Source organism: Heteronotia binoei, chromosome 9 (genome assembly GCF_032191835.1).
Source record: "Heteronotia binoei isolate CCM8104 ecotype False Entrance Well chromosome 9, APGP_CSIRO_Hbin_v1, whole genome shotgun sequence".
NCBI lineage: Eukaryota > Metazoa > Chordata > Lepidosauria > Squamata > Gekkonidae > Heteronotia > Heteronotia binoei.
The window spans coordinates 22,157,347-22,176,047 of NC_083231.1; the positions used below are offsets into that span (position 1 = coordinate 22,157,347).

Below are 18,701 nucleotides of genomic sequence, written 5' to 3' on the forward strand. Positions count from 1 at the left end.
CTAACTCTAAGAGGTGGGAGGGGAGGCTCTTTAGTCCAATACTAAGCCATGGTTTTGCAGAACTTGCAAAAAGACCCAGAAGCATCACTTTTTTGCTACTGTACAAGCAAGCAATACAGCTATCTCCTTCTTTAAGAAACACCCTGTAAAATGAACTTGTTATGCTTCTTGGAAACGTTTCTGCAAACAAATATATTCACACATAGAAAGTGAGAGTGCCCCAAACAGTACTTGGGAGGAAAAATATCATGAGAGAGAATTGGCAGGAAAGTTTACTAACCATTGGCCATAGGATTCTGCTTAATGTACTCTCGCCGTATACTTATATTTTTTAGCAAGCACTGTCTTGCATGTGCTCTCCTTTCCTTTACAGGGTCTTTGGCACACAATGCAAAAATTGCCATGTACTCCAATGGGAGCAGTAATTTTACCAGTGCTTTATGTAGCTTCTGAGCAAATATCTGCCTCACCTGGTAACATTCATCCTGTAAGAGTTAAAAGAATTTTTTTTAAAAAAAATATGACTGAGCAATAACAATCTGATAAACAAAAACTCTATAAAACACATTTTAAAATATGGTTCCACAGAAGAAAACATTTACAGCATTCAAGGACAGGCACAAGATGAATGTTGCGTCATAAAAAAGGAAAAAATAAACTTTTCTTGAATACAAATTCTGTGCTTGGGAATAAAAGCTGCTTTAATTAACATGTCCATTGCAATCCTTCAGGTTACTTACATTAATGACCAGTGCACAGAGCTGGAACTGCTCTGGGGTTATAATTTCATGGTAACAAGGCTCCTGTGCAAGCTTCATTATGGCACTGCCTGAAGCCAATCGTAGGCGGGACATATCAGACTTGCTGCATACGAAAGAAAGCACATTATCCTCTCTCAGAAGTCTCAGCTCTGTTTAACAACGCATACAGCACAAAAGTTCTAACACATATCACTCAAACACCAGCTTCTACCTGAAAGGGTAGCAACCTGGTCCCCAAAATCTTTTTTTTAACAAAAATAACTTTTCAGATGCTCATTAACACGTTGGCTTCTCCACTAGATTTATTTTATTTACTTTACCCTTCAAAGCAGCTTACATCATTCTCCTCTCCTCTGTTTTACCTTCACAACAACCCCGTGAGGTAGGTTAAGTTAAAACTATGTGACTGGCCCAAGGCCACCCAGAGAGCTCCATAGCAGAAGTGGGGATTCAAACCTCGGCCTCTCAGATCCTAGCCTGACACTCTAACCACTATGCCACGGCAGCACAGATCTGTATAAGGCTGTGGTAAAAGCCTGATCCTGACTCAGTATATTGACAGAGGTACTTGGTCATGGGAAGCAGCCTCCTTAGGGGGGTAAAGGCCAAGCAGTTCCCTTAGAAGGACAGCTATCCAGCAATGAGGGCTAATCTTTATGTCAAGACATTTGTCACAGTGTCATACGCCTCTTAAAAAAAAACTAATCACCACCCTGAACACTGACCCAAAACAGTAGGATCCCAAGCCATGAGATCTGGTATGCTCTATAGATGTCACAGCAACTGCAGGTGGCAAAACTCTCACACACCTGTTAGAAGTAGGAATACAAAGCTTCTATTTGATCAATACATCTCTTAAGACTGTACTTTTTGGGGGCGGTGCTGCAGGGATTAAGAATTTATACTTAAGTGGCAATTATTTGTATCTAGGAGGAAATGTGCCAGCTCACTCACACATGCCCTCTTCCCAGTCTCAAACACCAATGAATACTCTGAAAGATGTAAAGCACGCAACTCAGCTTATTTAAAAGCAAAGCTCAAAAATTAGTTTAAATGCACTACTTTTTCCTGGATATGTTTTTCACAAAGGTCAGGCAAATGCCACAGCCTTTCTCTTAGTAATGACAAACAACCACTGACCATAGATGCAATATTCTTTGCTTATAAGAAGATCCCTGCTGAATTAGGCCAACAGCCCATCTAGTCCAGCAGCCTGTATCACACAGTAGCCAGCGAGTTCCTCTAGACGGCCAACAGGGCAAAGACACCACAGCCTTTCCCTCATATCGCCTCCTGGCTCAGGGATTCTGAGGATTAGTACCTTTAAATGTGGACGTTCCCCCATTTATAGCTAAAAAGTGACGTGGGCCAAAAACCTTTAAGTGAAGAAACTGATTTAAAAGGTCTGACAACCTGTGAAAATGGCTAACAGAATGCAAACATCTGAAGGATGGAAGACTGATGTGGTGCTATCGCATAAAACTTGAACCTTTCATAAAACTTCAGAAATAATCTGCTGATCAACATTTGTAATTATTTTCTCTGAGCTTTGTAACCTTAGGTGTTTAAGCTCTTAGAAAGCATAATTGCAATTTGAAAAACAAAACAGAAGACTTTCTAGAACAAGCAAAAGGCAACTTTGAATGAGCCTTACCTGATTCTCCTCTGTTCTGTCAAATCTCCCTCACTGACCAACATAGCTGATAATAACCGGAGGGTTGAATTTGCAGATTTTGACTGATTATTTTTCATACCCAACAACCATCGTACCAAAAGTTTAATTGCTTGAACCTATTAACCAATTAATAAGTCAGTGTGATGCAGCTAATAATATCAAATTAGATTAGCCTGTGAATTTATGTACAGAAATTTTAGCAACCGGTTGAAGAGAATATTAATTTATAATTAGTTTCAGAACAGGAAAAGCCAGACACATTGCACAAAGTACTGGGAATTCACTAGTGGTTGTATGTCTACCTGAATACTCACTTAAAAAAACCCTAATGAAAAATGATGAATTCAAAGGTTTGGTACAGATCCATTTAGTTCTTTTTTAAAAAATTCAGCTGAAGAAGCAGCTGTTTGAAGTTTAGAGCAACAATGCATTTTTATGTTCTCAATATATAAAGTTTAACAAAAATAGCAATTAAAACTGAACAGCACTATTTCCTAGAGAAGACGAACAGCACATGTATTAGTTGAACAGAGCAGATATTACCAAACTTGGGCAAAAAATCTGGTCAACAGAAATCTTAACAGCATTTAATATAAATATGATTGGTCAGAATATAGAAAGCAAACTTTTTTTTAAATTTGGAAATAGTAGCTGCATTCAGACCTCATCAAATGAAGCAGTCTTGCATGCACTCTCCCCTTCCCACACTGCATCTGCTTTAGAACTATTTCTTATGCTCTTCAAATCAGTCTCCTTAACAAAATAGTTTGTTTCTTGTCAGTCAACTAGGACTATAAACTACAGTTTAATAGCAGTTTAGAATTCTGATTTGCAAACAGGAAGCAAACCACAATTTAATAAAACTCTCAATATAGAAGCTGCAACAAACTGTGGCTCCTCATAACTGAGACGTCTTCAACCTACAGCCTACATAAGACAGAAGAAGAGAACATCAAGGTCTTGCAAGACTCTATGGTCAATGGAATATAGCCACTGAGCTCCTTCACTGTAAATGAACTTCTTTGAAGATTGCAATATTAAGAGAGATCAAACCAGACTGCTCCTCTTGATAGTGAAAAGCCTTAATACTATTATGTGTTTGTTGTAGGAAATTTCAACTTATCATACATTAAAGAAACCTTAACTTACCTTTGCTAGAACCTCTGGAGAAACCTCTTCATCTGGGGACCACAATTTTCCATTTTTCTCACCTGTAGACTGCAGATATTTATGCAAGATTAAAAGCTGACTCAAGTGAAAAATAAATAAAATGTCTTGATTTAGAAGAGGTTTTTAAATTTTGTTTGCCTCCCCACAGGCTCCTAATCATATCAGATATTTATATAAAGCTCTTCATTACCAGCATATAATTTCAGCTTTTATTATATAAAACCTTACCCTGTCGTTCATCAGGAGATCTTTTACGATGAAATTTGCAACTACGGATTTCATTGGTGATGCAAACTGGTCCGGTGCTAACATGGAAATGTGTCCCAAAGAAACTAATGGAGTTATCAGCTGTTCTGGAACATCAGCATTCAAACTTCTACTTAGAGGCTAGGAGGGGGAAAGAACCATTAATAATTCTACTGTGCATTAACAGATGTATACCTCTAAACAATGTAATTCTTTTACAAAGTATTAGCTGCAGGACCCAGAACACAATACAGATTTAGCCTCCTAATTACTTTGAGACTTACTGCAACATACTAATTTGGCCTAAAAATTAATCATTTTAATTAATCGCTTTATATCTAGGTGAGTGACTCCTCCCTGTGGTCACTAAACAATCTTCAGTGACCAGCCTCTAGTAATACTCTTTTAACGTTCCTCAAAATCCAAGCATCTTTCAGATGGCGTGGCCTCATTTGGAGTACTGTGTACAATTCTGGTCACCACACCTCAAAAAATATATTATAGTATTGGAAAAAGTACAGAAAAAGGCAACTAGAATGATTCAAGGGTTGGAACACTTTACCTATTAAAAAAGGTTAAAATGCTTGGGGTTCTTTAGCTTGGAGAAACGTCGACTGAGGGTGACATAATAGAGGTTTACACGATTATGCATGGGATAAAGAAGGTAAAGAAGTACTTTTCTCTCTCACAATACAAGAACTCGTGGACATTCAATGAAATTGCTGAGCAGTTGGGTTAGAACTGATAAAAGGAAGTCCTTCACCCAAAGGGTGATTAATACATGGAATTCACTGCCACAGTTGGTGGTGACAGCTGCCAACATAGACAGCTTCAAGAGGGGACTGGATAAACATATGGAGCAGACATCCATCAGTGGCTATTAGCCACAGCATATTGATGGAACTTTCTGTCTGGGGCAGTGATGCTCTGTATTCTTGGTGCTTGGAGGGGGCACTGTGTGACACAGAGTGTTGGACTGGATGGGCCATTGGCATGATCCAACATGGCTTCTCTTATGTTCTTAAGACATTTTTGAGTTGGCTGTGTTTGAGAGACAATTGATAATGTTTACATATATAGTTGAGACAGATATGTTTTACTTAAATCTGAAGCGACATTATACATTTTGCATTTCCAATCTAATGTAAAACGGATAAAAGGAAGTACTTCTTCACCCAAAGGGTGATTAACATGTGGAATTCACTGCCACAGGAGGTGGTGGCGGCCACAAGCATGGCCACCTTCAAGAGGGGGTCAGATAAAATTATGGAGCAGAGGTCCATCAGTGGCTATTAGCCACAGTGTGTGTGTGTGTGTGTGTGTATTTGGCCGCTGTGTGACACAGAATGTTGGACTGGATGGGCCATTGGCCTGATCTAACATGGCTTCTATTATGTTCTTAATGTAAGGACAAGAATAATTTCTCTTTAGTTTTGCTGGAAAAAATATTTCTGCCTGTGTCAGGAAAACCAGCTATAAAAATAATAGCAGCTGGGATCTAAAGAGTTTCCATACCCACACAGTGGCATGCATCTGCCAGCTTTCTTTGTCTGCCCACTTGCAGGCCCTTCTTCCAGGGCTGCTCCAAAGAGCTCTGACATTCACAAGCAACTTTTTGCCCAAGAAGGAAAATGTGGATTCAAAGGAAGGTAACAAGCCTATTTATAGAATTCTTTCCAGCTCTTTGAAGAATGGGTAGGATAAAAATACAATACAATTAAGTGATGCAAGATATTTTGAAAGCCTTGCTTCAGATATTACATTACAATCTATTTCATCTCTTGTGTCTTTCCCCTATGAACATGGCACATGTCAAAAGCTTCAGATCAGAAAATTACATCGGAAACATTGGATCTCTTACTGCTCACGCAGATGCTCAGAAAATAATGTTGTAAATGTAGAAATTAAGCTTATGATCTCTCAGGGCTCAAGGGAGCTATCAAATTACGGTACATTTTACAATTTTTTCCTGTCAATTTTGAGCACCAGGTGAAGAGGCTTGAGTTCTGCATGTGTTCAAATCAGAACTGTGTCTTGAATGTACATACCTAATTAAATTATGATCTCTAGTGTTCTGTTACAAACAAAGCGAATGAACTACACCAGAATAGCACGTAGGTAAACTAAACTGAAAACCTTGCTTTGTTTGAAAAATGAATGGATCAAATTAATGAACATTTTCTTTCAGTTTAAAACCTGGAAAGGGATGAACTGCTCAGACCGAGAAGCTGGTTCTGGCATTACGATTCGGTATTGTGTCCTTGACTATCCCCCCCGCCCTTGAAATCATGGGTAAAGATACAAACTGAGAAGCAGACTGAAAACAACTGGCTTGACCATTTCAGAATGGCCTCAAGGAGTCAAACACTTAAAAAAAAGTAACATTTTGAAACCAGCCCAAAATGAGTAAAAAGTGGTGACACACAATCGTCAGTTTTTCTACCACAAGATGTCAGAAACAGCATCCACTCCATCTATATGCATCCCAAGACTGGTGGAGAACAATGACAATTTCATGTACTTGACAAAAATCACACAGAGAAATTTAGGCCTGTCAAGAGCTTAAAGTATTTTTAGACAGTTACCTGTATCTCAACTGACCTATTTAACTTACATGTTATTGAAACCTCTACACAAATGTCTTTATATGACAGTAAGTGGCAGATCTCTTCTATTTTAATAAACTACAACTACCATTCATTAGTACAAGTGCAGGACATTTTAAATATTTCTTCTCCATGTCCACATATAATAGCAGATGATAACCAAAATATCTTAGAAAAATTTGCTTCCAATTTTCAGTCTACCTATCAAACAATTAAAAGCCTTAGGAGATGAATCTGCTGATTAAAACCTGCTACTTCAAAATACTGTTCAATGGTAGTGCATCGAACACCACTGCAAACGGTACAACATTAAGTATTTATGAAGACCTTCACTATGGCCTACAGCACTGTAATTAGGACCTCATTCTTCCATCGCTTATATATAACAAACAACACATGCCTACCTCAAAGATCTGTGCAAGCTGCACTTCTTTATTTGAAAATATGGCATGTATGCAGTGAACAGCTTGTTTTGCTTGGTGAGGTGTTCCTCTCTTTGCTTTCTGATGCAAAATAGGGATTAGGGTTCTCCATAGATTCAACACAAAAAAGAGAAATTATAGCAAAAAATACATTCCTGTAATATTTGCATGAATTGGAAACATTCTAGCAATCTCTGTTATATAAAATAGCAGATTAGGAAAAAAATATTTTCTTCTGCGGAAAGGTAGTTCAGAGGCATCAGACTATTTGCACTGATCCATAAGTAGCACAAGTAGAGTGATGTTAAAGGAAAGCAACTTCTTCCCCCACCCCATTCAACTGCAACCCTCTGTGTCATCCTCCCCATAAACTGTGCTCCTGTGGGTCAGTGGGCCCCCAGGAACAGTGTGGGTCTGCAATTAGGAAGGGTTAATCACCCACTCCTCTACACCCACAGAAAATCCGTTTCTGTTGGTGGAACTATTATTCAGCTGATGGAACAGTAATTTAGGATTCAAACCTTTCCATTTTTCCCATACTGAACCTTTCCAACTTCATCAGGGTTACAGTTATATCTTGGAGGCAAGAGGCAATCTCTGGTAACCACGCTAGTCCATGAATTGGATCTTGGGGGCCAAGGAAGTGCTGTGCAGGTAGAGTAAGATTTCCAGCTGCACAACTGAGGAATTTTGGATAATTCTCCACCCTCACAGCAGTCCCCAGTGCTTTGCTGCACTGTGTCTTCGAGGTGCAACTGACCCCCAGTATCAGCTCTTTGGGACTCATAGGATGGCCGCAGAAAAAGATCATCAGCCATAGATCTAAGTACAGATTCAAAACACTTGTTTTCTTCAGGATATTTTATTTTCTTCATCCAAATTAACAAATGCTGAGGAAGCTTTGTATACAACTGCTGTTAAGGACTAATCATAATGTCACTTATCCACCAGAACAGTGAGAGTTCTGATGATACTCTAAGTGAACATCTAGTAGACCCATGGTTTCCCATCCACATACCACACTGCGTTCAGTTTTTGATTCTTGGCTTTTTGCTTCACCCAGTTTCATTAACATAATTTGTCACTAAGTTCATATCTGCAATTAAAATCAATGTATAACATAAGAAATGCTTTTCTAGTTAAATGTTGTTTTGGCTGCACTGATTCTCTTTTAATAAGGAAAAATCTGAGTCTGTACACATCAAAAGATCTGCCTTAATCTTCTTTAAGATTATAGTGAAAATATTTAAAATTATATCTTTCATTTCCTTTTTGAGAAATATGCATAGAGTTAAAAACTGTCTCTTTATATTTAAGTTTTCCTAAAGGAATGTCATTATATCCTTTCTTATTATGGCAAAACTCCATTATGGACATTTTATCTACATTAAGTTTGACATCTTTCAAACTTGCCATTTTTATCACATCCTGGTCAGACTATAACCCAACAAATCTTTAATGATGGATCTAGAAGACATCCAGAACTGTTTTGCAAACCTTATTTACCAGTTAATGATGCAACAACTGATACGCAGCACTGGTTTTAAAAATATTTATATCCCACTTTTCTCCATGTTCAAATCAGTTTAGGAATTTAAAATAGCCATAGAAAAATAAAATTCAATTAAACTAACCAGTGAAAAAACAGTGGCAGAAATGTAACTAGAAACAGCAGTAATTATTATTTCTTAAGATAGTGCAAGAAACACATTCAGAGGACAACCAAAACCATAAGTAATAGGCAATGAGTTGCACCAGCAAGAAAAAGAAGAAGACTGCAGATTTATACCCTGCCCTTCTCTCTCTGAATCAGAGTCTCAGAGCGGCTTCCAATCTCGTTTTATCTTCTTTCCCCACAACAGACACCCTGTGAGGTAGGTGGGGCTGAGAGAGCTCTCACAGCAGCTGCCCTTTCAAAGATAACCTCTGTGAGAGCTATGGCTGATCCAAGGCCATTCCAGCAGCTGCAAGTGGAGGAGTGGGGAATCAAACCCAGTTCTCCCAGATAAGAGTCCATGCACTTAACCACTACACCAAACTGGCTCTGGTGCAAATACTAAATCAAATAAAGACTAAAGTAAACGGTGTTAAAAGTGTTTTTGGCAAGTGGAGGAAGGTACTCACGATCTTATCTGTGGCAGATCTGTTTCTATTTTGTGGCCCGTGTTTCTGAATATTTGAATGGCTGCCTCTGCTACCTTATCATCTTCCATCCTGAGGCACTGCAGCAGTGATTCATAGGTCTCTGCAGAGTGGAACGAGGTAGGATGCGTGAAAGACAAAACCTGTGGATATACATCAAACCAAAAAGCATTTTAATGCAGGTAGTCAGTATTTTTGAAGCAGGGCAAATTATGCACATTTATTTTTCACTTGAACTTGACTAACATGAGGAAAATCACTTGAAAAATCCTAATAAAACCCTGGGGTGGGAATGTTTGATCTCATGGAAGCAGAAAACATGGTGGCAGGTACCTCCCCATGTTGCTCTCTCCTTAGCAATACTGAGCAAATCACCTCTTGACTTTTATTTATACCCCCAAGTCAAATGGAAAAGCACTTCTGAAATGAAGAAAATCACATGTATTATGCCATTAAAGGTGACTGAAGCTTTTAAAATTAAAAAGGCATTTCTATAAATACTTATATCACACAGGTGGTCTGGGGGGAAGGCATTAAAATATTTATTTCTATGTCCTCATGAGTTTTTTTCATTGCATTCAGCTGGGCTTCTGCCTCTCTCAAAGCTTCACTTCAACAACCATTTCTTATCCCCACTGCACTGAGCTAGTATCGCCAGCTTCTCAGCATTTTTGAAATGTGTGTGCTCTTCAAAATAGGCATTATATGTGGCTCTGCCTCTATGACCCAAGCACTGACCTATGCTGCCTCATGCAAGGTAATTCAATTGTACCTCAAACCACATACAAACCGATTTATTAATCTCTATATGGAGAAACAAAAAGGATGACTGGTTCTTCCTGTAATTTTCTTCCAGTGTAACAATATCTGAAATCTTTGTTAAAATTGTTGGAAGCAGTGCTCTGAAATGGCTCAGTGAGCAAATAATTTAGAAGCAATACTGACTATATGAACAGTACCTTGAGAAGTTCAAGCCCAGAACGAATAGCTGCATCAGGGCTTACGCCCTCCTCTTCATCATCAGCTGTTCCTTCTATGGACTTATTCATCAACTTGACTAATGCACTAAAATAAGAATTAAAAAGATTATGTTTATGATCAATATGTCAATAGTCATGGCTTATATATTACAAAGAACAGGATCTATCTATCTATCTATCTATCTATCTATCTATCTATCTATCTATCTATCTATCTATCTATCTATCTATCTATCTATCTATCTATCTATCTATCTATCATCTCTTTAGACTTTTATCCCACCCCCTCTGCAAGCAGACTCAGGGCGGCTAACAATCAGTCGAAACATCTACAATTACAATTTTAAAACAATAAAACAATTTTAAAACATTTTATGGTGCTGTTTAACTTCAGTATAGGCGGGATCTTTCTTTCTTCTGACAGTGATCCTATAATGATCATAATTCCTCAGTGGTGCAGGGTGGCAGTCCTCTCCCGGTTAGGTGTTGAAGGCCTGTCGAAATAATTCGGTTTTGCAGGCCTTGCGGAACTGGGAAAGGTCCCGCAGGGCCCTTATGGCCTCCAGGAGGGCATTCCACATTTGTGGTGCTGCCACTGAGAAGGCCCTAGCCTGTGTAGAACACAGTCTGGCCTCCCTACTATTGCTTTTATACCAATTGACTAGAACATATCATTAAGCCAAAGCCACATTTAGATTTTTTAAAATCTTGGCTTACTACATTTTGTATTAAATAAGAAATAATTTTTGTAAATTTTGTCCTTAACAAGAAATAATTTTTTCTTCTTTCAAATTTTAAAGAGTAACCATATTTTTTTCCTTCTTTCAACATGAGATTGTGTAAAAAATTAATGAACTGACTGAATTTAACTGTATTCCAGCAGCTTGTCAATATGTGTAACAGGAACAAAGATACTAATAATAGCACTCAAGCTCTATGTCTGTGGGCCTCACCTCCCCCATATAAGAGTAGTTTTGTGTTTCAGAAACTACTACACTAGTACTCAGTCAGCTTTACCTGATGGCTTCTGAGTCGATGTGAACAGGGGCAATTCTTTCCAAAAGAAATTTAACCATCTCCAGGAAAGGATTGGTTGGCTGTTTAGGGTTAGCAAGTTTTCGTGCAATCTCCCTCTGAATAAAAGGGTTAAAGAACAGGCTGGTTGAAATTGACAACTAAAACATGCATAAGTGGTACTCTGACTAACAAAACAAAGCAAGCAAACATCTCACTTTGATAAAATTCACAGGATGTGGCTAATAAGAATTTTTAAAAAGCAGAACAGAATTGGATTTCTACCAATCTTCATTAATATGTGAACTAGATACAACAGGCACAATTTGGTTGCTTTATTTTAACATTTTATCACAAAGTTATCTCCTTTAGCACCTTCTCATTTTTTACTCTGCCCTCCCTCCTACATTTTACATTGCATATCTTCCTTTTTATCTTAATTCCACTATCTGTAAAAATCCAGATACACAAGCACAGATTTAAACAACTGTTTTGGATATTAACAGATACTGTAGAACATGCCACCAAGAAAAATTGCTCTATGTTATGCTTTAAAAAAAAACCCTTTATGGCTGCTCAGTTACAAAGGGGACCAACAAAACAGCATAGAACAAACACACCTTAGCTGATCTGACAAACTTTAAAAAAAAAAATTCTACTACACATTTTGACAAAAAAAGGCTCTCTGTGTGCTTGTATACCTCACAACTGACAAGCATCTTTGATAGTTGAATGATTTTAAAATAAATGTTAACACTGGATTAATTCTCAAGATGTCTGAGAGCATTAGCCATCCAAGTCCAAGCACCTATAATTGTTTCTTTTGAGGGTGTCCAGATCTTTGGGCACTTGACAAATGCTGAGAGCTCTTGTTTGCACCAACCCTCTCAGCCTTTTCAATAACAGCAACTGCTCGATGCAGATACAAGGTATGTATACAGATCCCATATAGAAAGGAATACAAATGGGGCGATGGACGGGAAAATGGCATCAATGTACTGGTGCTCCTTTATCAATCACTGTGTTAAAACATCTGTGGCTTATATGAAAACAGTACCAAACTGTGACGTATGCTATAGTTAAACATGCCGCAATGGAGAATTCTATGAGATGCTACAGTCTGCAATGGCTCACTACTAGCAAGTCTTACTGAAATCACAAGGATTTATTTCTGGGTAAACATGCTTACAATGTCAATGCATCAAATTTGCACTATGTGTCCATATTCTCCTGGAAACGTACCAAAGGAGATCTGATATGCATCTTTTTTTTTTTTTAAGAAAACCATCAGTGCTTACCACACAGACGTCTGCCTGCTTACAGGAACACGAAGGGCTGATCAACAGCTCAAGCTGAGAACGAAGCTTCTCGTCATCGCCAAGCACTTGATTGAATTTCTTTACAAAATCCTGCGCTTTCCCTGGATCGGGAAGATTTTCTACAGAATTAAAACATGAAAAAGTTTTTAAAGTTTCAGCAACAGCTTCTAAAGCTGTATTGAAACATGTTATACTGATCCACAGGTCTTACTTGCTATGGTCATCAGCTTCCCAAACATAGCGGCACTGTTGGTCTCTGACTGAAGAGAAAGAGGTTAAAAGTGAGTATGAACAGGCTATATGCAGCATGCTCACTTGCTCTGCATCTACTACTGCAAGTGATCGTATTTCAGGCGGTAAATAACTATGATTCGATGCAAATATGCGGCAATGTCCAAACCCAACTGCTCTCTGTTCTTGGAAGGGTCCTATTTTATATTGCAAATACTGCTGCCCAACAGGAAAGAGGTGACATGTCAGACTGCTGATGACTGTCTCATTTAAATTCTATTAATAAATTAATAAGCTCTAAACAGATGGTTATTCTAAGAACAATCTTTTAGTAGAACAAATATAACATGAGCATCTGGAAAGACAAACAAAATAAAGCAATTTAGATTTTCTAAAACCGTACAGTGGGCTGCTTATGCAAATCCAGTAACTCCCGCATGTGACTCCTCAGCATGTTCTGGCACTTCCACATCTCATTAAGTGCCCTAGACATATGAGAAATGGGAAAAAAGCGTTGAATAAAATCAATGTTAGGCCACATGAAATCACTGTGCCTACTGTATAACTGGACCACTTCTCTTGCTGGACCCACTACCCCCTTTCAACAGTCTAATTTAAAAACAAAAATAAATGATAAACTTAAATGTTCAGACATAAGTAATCATTCATATAAACCCAGATTTCTCCCCCACCCACTAGTTAATTCTTATCCTGGCTGTCCCCCCCCACACACACATCCTGCAAAAGGGGGGGACATTAACACTGAACTAATTTCAGAGGTATTTAGGGTCAAGCCACTCACTGAAGTTGAATTCCAAGATCTATCTGAAAAGTCCACTTTCCCCATTACAAATCCAGCACCATTATCAACTATAAGACAATATCTGTTTAAAAAGCATAATATGTAGGACATTCAAATTTTCAACCCCACGTAAAAGCTTGAGCAGTTGTGTCTCCAAAGCACACTCACTTAACAGCATTTGGATCCAAACTAGCATACAAATAGTATAAGCATTTCATCCTTTCTTCGGTTTCCAAATTATGAGGAACAAGATACTGAGCAAAAATTTTTTCCACTAGTAACCTGCAAAAGAAAAAAAATTAAATTGCTTTGGACCACCTGTCCCCAAAGAGTGCACCTAAGGCAATTCAGAATGGTATGTATCTGTACAATAAATTTTAACACAAATCAGGTCAACAGTAACAAATAGCCTAAAACTACGTTTGCAAAACAGAGACAACAATAAAAATAAACAAAAAATCCTTCGTCCAAAAAGCATGTCATAGACTTTCCTAAATGCAGGTAAGGGAACAGTTGCCACGTCAACTGGCAACTCACTCCTCAGTACTCATTAAAATATTATAGTGAATATTCAGTACTCGTCATAAGGCAACATTAAAAAGCCTGTAAAATAAGCCAACATCTTGAGTGATTATGTTTCCTAACTATTCATATCTTCCCATTTTTAATTATGTTCCACCACACTCCCATTTGCACACAGAAAATCTTTCTCTGCTGCTGAATACAGAACATCAAATGCCATCCATACTAGTAAGATAACTGGAATGCTCTAATTGCATTATCTAGCATCCCTTGCTATCCAAAATACTAAAAACGAAAGGGGGGGGGGAATCCAAAGTCAAGGATATGATTTTTTTTCATTAAAGGGAAAAACTAGCACAGGAGATTGTTTGATTTCTTCAAATTACAACCCAGTGAGACAAGTGGCCATGCTTTATTCTGCACAATTTCCATGCTTTCTGAAACTATCACTTAGACCACAGGTTCTTGTACCAACTTCAATAGCTATTTAAAGTTAGAAAACTCTCTACAGGAGCCTGTGATGTAGAACAATGAACAGTGTTTGGAATGGAAAACTTAAGAGAGCTCTAATGAATGAGCAGACTCCTTAGGTTCTGACCATGAATGAACCACAGTAATTAAGCATAAACTAGTTTGTAAAGTCTAAGAAGTCATTGCTCAAACTATTTCACCGCAAAATCAGAAGCTGACTGTATTTAGAATATGTTATAACCCTGGTTTTCTTGATCAATCTAATTTACAGTTATGTTACTTTCATTGTTAAGATAAAGCACCAATTTTCTGGCTAGATTTTGTGTGCTACCCATAAGTCTAGCATTTTCACTGGGATTTGAACTCAACATTTACTGAACTATACAGGCTTTTGTCCAGAATTCTATGCCAAACCTCAATCCAACAAACTGGATGAGGTGAGTCTTCTGTCGAAAGAAGAACTTCCTGTCAGAAGACTGCTCTCGGCAGAGGAAGTCCAAGGATTCAACACAATCGCTTGGATCCAGATCAAACTGGCAATTTCAATTAATTCCTCCCTCCAGCTGCAGACCTCCCTTCACATTACTCCTTAGGTTCCTCCTATGCTCCCGGGGCAGCACTTAGTGGAGGTCAGTGGCATGCAGTTGATTGGGAGGAAAGAGGCAAGAAAGTCTAATTCTGCCATTAGAAGATTTAGACGGGATCCAGTCCAATGAGCTGCATCACACTCTTCTATGGGTAGTGTATTCCACCAATGAGAGGTGCTTCGTGCCAGCACTAGATGCTCTTCCACTGACAGAATGTGCTGCCCTTGGCTGAAAAGTGGTACCACTCAATGCACTCTGGTAATACAAGCTGGACAGATTTAAATACATTCAAATTACATTATAAGGGCTATCTGGAATGCTTTGGTGTTGAAGAAGTGGGGTAGCCAAGACAGATGACATGAAGTCAAAGAAATCAAAACGTCTTGGGAGGGGCAACAGTTTGAGGGCTTCTAATGTCCTGGCCCCACTGATGGACTTCCTGATAGCACCTGGTTTTTTTGGCCACTGTGTGACACAGAGTGTTGGACTGGATGGGTCTTTGGCCTGATCCAACATGGCTCCTCTTACGTTCTTTATTTCCTCATCCAGACTCTACAACAAAGGCAGGCTGGTATTCTGGCAAAGCCTCTTAGAATATTTTAACCTTCCTCAGGTCTCTCTGTATCTTGAATCAGAGAAATTAGGCTAAATCTGGTTCCCAAACCGCTTCTCTGGAACAACTGCAAGAGAGAAGGGAAGAGGGAACTCAGGTCCTTGAGTAAACTGATGAGTCCCTGCAGAGGTTCCAACTACATGATTTTTGCTGACACTGATGACTTGTAGACATTCGTTGGAAGCATAGAAGGAACCAAAAGCCCTTGAGTTGTATTGAGAGGCAGACACGGCCTTGTGATGGAACGCAAAAGTTTTCCTACTCTAAAGTTGCAAAGTGCAAGAATCTTACAGCTTGAGCAGGGAGGTTCCCACTAAAACTGTTCCTTTCCTGGATTAAATTATCACTGATACAGGGATAAATCAGAGAATCCATGGAGTTACCTGTACAGCATAAAATGGCAGAGGCATACATTGTAATTATTATTCAGTCCACTCTGCTGCTATTGAGACATACTGCTGTGCTGCAGCACATTTTCTGAAACCACAATCAATGCATTTTCTCCCCATTGGCTTTTCTGGAGCAGCCACATAACACAGTTACATTTCAGGAAAGTGGCCTAGATTGACTCACTTGTCGTCGATGCTATTTTGATAATATATGTGCAAAAGCTTATCCTTTATCCAGCTCACTTTCTCTGCTGCATCCTTCCCAGCTTCAGCATGAAGACAATATTTCTTGTATAGCTGAGCAAGTCCCATCATGGCTTCTTTCCTTACACGCCACTTAGAAACAGGACAACACGTATCATCATCATCCTCACCACCACCACCACAAACACTTTTACTTATAAAGTTAGCAATTATAATATGTCTCAAATGCTGAGGTAAGAAATTACTATAGTGGTTCTTTTTCTGAGATATAGAACCATAAAGCCCCAAGGTATTTTACTTTCCCCCAGTAGTCATAACAGTAGGACCCTTCAGTTTTGATGTCTTGAGGGAGAAAAAAAGAGTCAGGAGTAAACGACAATATTCTGGGCATCTTTTGATTAAAATGCAGACTAGAAATGTAGTAAAGACAGAAAAAAAGAACTTTTAATCATTCAACTAATCTTCTCTGCAGGCATAAAGATGCTTCTTCTGCCAGAGAAGAGAGGGGGAGATGGTCAGATTCCTTCCTATCAGTGTAGACCCCCCCCCCCATTTTAAACCACTACTCTTCTTTTGGGTGCCCTGAGCTTTTTTTTTTGGCAGGAGGGGCACCAATTCAAAGGGCCTGGGGACCTACAGCAGGAGAGGGAAAGCTATACTGTCTCAAAGCATTGGAAAGGTAGCTTTGTCTCTGTATACATAACAGCAAGGAGACCGGTTTCATTTGTTTTTACCCTCTTGTCCAGTGTTCTCTCTCTCACAAAGCCAAGTAGCTGATCATTGACTAAAGAAAGATCCCTTTTGCCAGCAGTTATTATTGTAACAATGACATCATGTCGAATGGCTTCTTCTGGATCATGTGATCTAACTTTTAAGTACTCTGTTAAAAAAAAAAACATTGTTAATAAACTGTATTGAAAGATACAAGAAATTCACGCAGTTTGCTTGCCACTAAAAAGAACAATAATTTCAGCAATACTAAAACTGTTTACCCACAATCCTTCACACACTTATTCTGAAGCAACTTTCAAGGCAATGAGACTATCTCCCAATACATGCATTTCAGAAGGAGTTGTCAATAACTGACAGGTAAAACAACCTGAATAGGTTTGTTGAACTCATCAGGCTTTGCATTAAAATGAAAATATCAGAAGAATTAGAAATGGCTTAAGATACTTAAGTTTCAGAAGTACTTTTCTCCCTTTCTCGCAATACAAGAACTCGTGGGCATTCGATGAAATTGCTGAGCAGTTGGGATAAAATGGATAAAAGGAAGTACTTCTTCACCCAAAGAGTGATTAACATGTGGAATTCACTGCCACAGGAGGTCAGCTACAAGCATAGCCAGCTTCAAGAGGGGGTTAGATAAAAATATGGAGCAGAGGTCCATCAGTGGCTATTAGCCACAGTGTGTGTGTATATATATATATATATGTGTGTGTGTGTGTATAATTTTTTTGGCCACTGTGTGACACAGAGTGTTGGACTGGATGGGCCATTGGCCTGATCCAACATGGCTTCTCTTATGTTCTAATGCAATCTATCAGCACCACCACACTGGCTTCTATTCTTGTATGAAAATCTGCCTTCAATGACTCTTTCGATGTTCAAGCAAAATAATGTGGACACATTTATGTTTCACAGCCATTTTTTTATTTATTGGGCCATCATGGCATGTTGTTGAAACAATTATCCCTTTTGTCTTTTGTCAAATTCTTTTAATGTCAGAAAGCTTACCAGTGAGGTCTTTTGCTAAATCTGGATGGTTCATTAAGCAATGACTTGCAAATTTCACGCTTTCTAATCTCACAGGGACATGGATATCATTAAATCTGGATGAAGAAAAATATCAATTTGCAATTATGAGCACATTCAATATTAAATTCACAAATAACCTGCGTATGTTTTCATAAGTGCCAACATCTGAGCAGCACAAAGTGTATTTATGACACAGTGAAAATAGAGCAAAAATTGTAGTACAGGAATGCAGTAATTCTTAAAACAAAAGTCAAATGAAGTTGCACTGAAACAACTAAACAAGGCTATCCAGGGTACAGCAGAAAATATCTGATCTATCTTACCATCCCATAAAGCATATAGAAATGATTTTATTGTATATCTGATTTTTTTTTTAAAATTATGTTTGCTGTGAGCTGCACTGAGCCTATTAGGGGAGGGCGGGATATAAATTTGATAAATACATAAAAATAAAACTTGAATCCTGTATCTTAAAGCAGATGGAACTTTATCTTTTCTTCATCCCACCAAACTTACTAAATTCCCAGTTTTGTTCCTGAGGGTCAAGAGATCCTCATGAACAGCACAAGGGGCAATCAGCAAAAACCACACTCCCCAACAGAATAACCCTTCCATCACCAGAAACAGAACACAACCAATAAACCATGATTTTTAGAAGCTTGTCTGAAAACAGAAGCTGGTATCAACATGCAGAAGTTAATCCGGTTGAAATAAAAAACAAACATAGTACCGGGGGTGGGAGAAGAGACAGAAATGGTAGGAAAAGTATTGCTCCGAAGGCAAATTAAG

At 38.5% G+C, this 18,701-nt stretch overlaps 2 protein-coding genes across 3 annotated transcripts in view; one reads left to right on the plus strand and one right to left on the minus strand.

The window, feature by feature from the left end:
* WDR19 (WD repeat domain 19) overlaps positions 1-8,403 on the plus strand; it is a 370,238-nt gene extending 361,835 nt beyond the window's left edge. Inside the window, exon 36 of the mRNA XM_060246267.1 lies at positions 8,390-8,403. The gene's annotated coding sequence lies outside the window, so the exon portion shown is untranslated. The remainder of the gene's footprint in view (positions 1-8,389) is intronic.
* Positions 1-18,701, minus strand: part of PDS5A (PDS5 cohesin associated factor A) — an 84,191-nt gene that overhangs the window by 19,778 nt on the left and 45,712 nt on the right. For both annotated transcript variants that reach the window (XM_060246265.1, XM_060246264.1), the window contains exons 10-25: positions 17,892-17,986; positions 16,889-17,034; positions 16,135-16,286; positions 13,537-13,650; positions 12,970-13,051; positions 12,547-12,595; positions 12,315-12,454; positions 11,020-11,135; positions 9,982-10,087; positions 9,005-9,165; positions 6,863-6,986; positions 3,835-3,993; positions 3,586-3,654; positions 2,416-2,552; positions 741-864; positions 281-485 (exon numbers count right to left, since the gene is read on the minus strand). In XM_060246265.1, the coding sequence (XP_060102248.1) occupies positions 281-485; positions 741-864; positions 2,416-2,552; positions 3,586-3,654; positions 3,835-3,993; positions 6,863-6,986; positions 9,005-9,165; positions 9,982-10,087; positions 11,020-11,135; positions 12,315-12,454; positions 12,547-12,595; positions 12,970-13,051; positions 13,537-13,650; positions 16,135-16,286; positions 16,889-17,034; positions 17,892-17,986 (1,979 nt within the window). The remainder of the gene's footprint in view (positions 1-280; positions 486-740; positions 865-2,415; positions 2,553-3,585; positions 3,655-3,834; positions 3,994-6,862; positions 6,987-9,004; positions 9,166-9,981; positions 10,088-11,019; positions 11,136-12,314; positions 12,455-12,546; positions 12,596-12,969; positions 13,052-13,536; positions 13,651-16,134; positions 16,287-16,888; positions 17,035-17,891; positions 17,987-18,701) is intronic.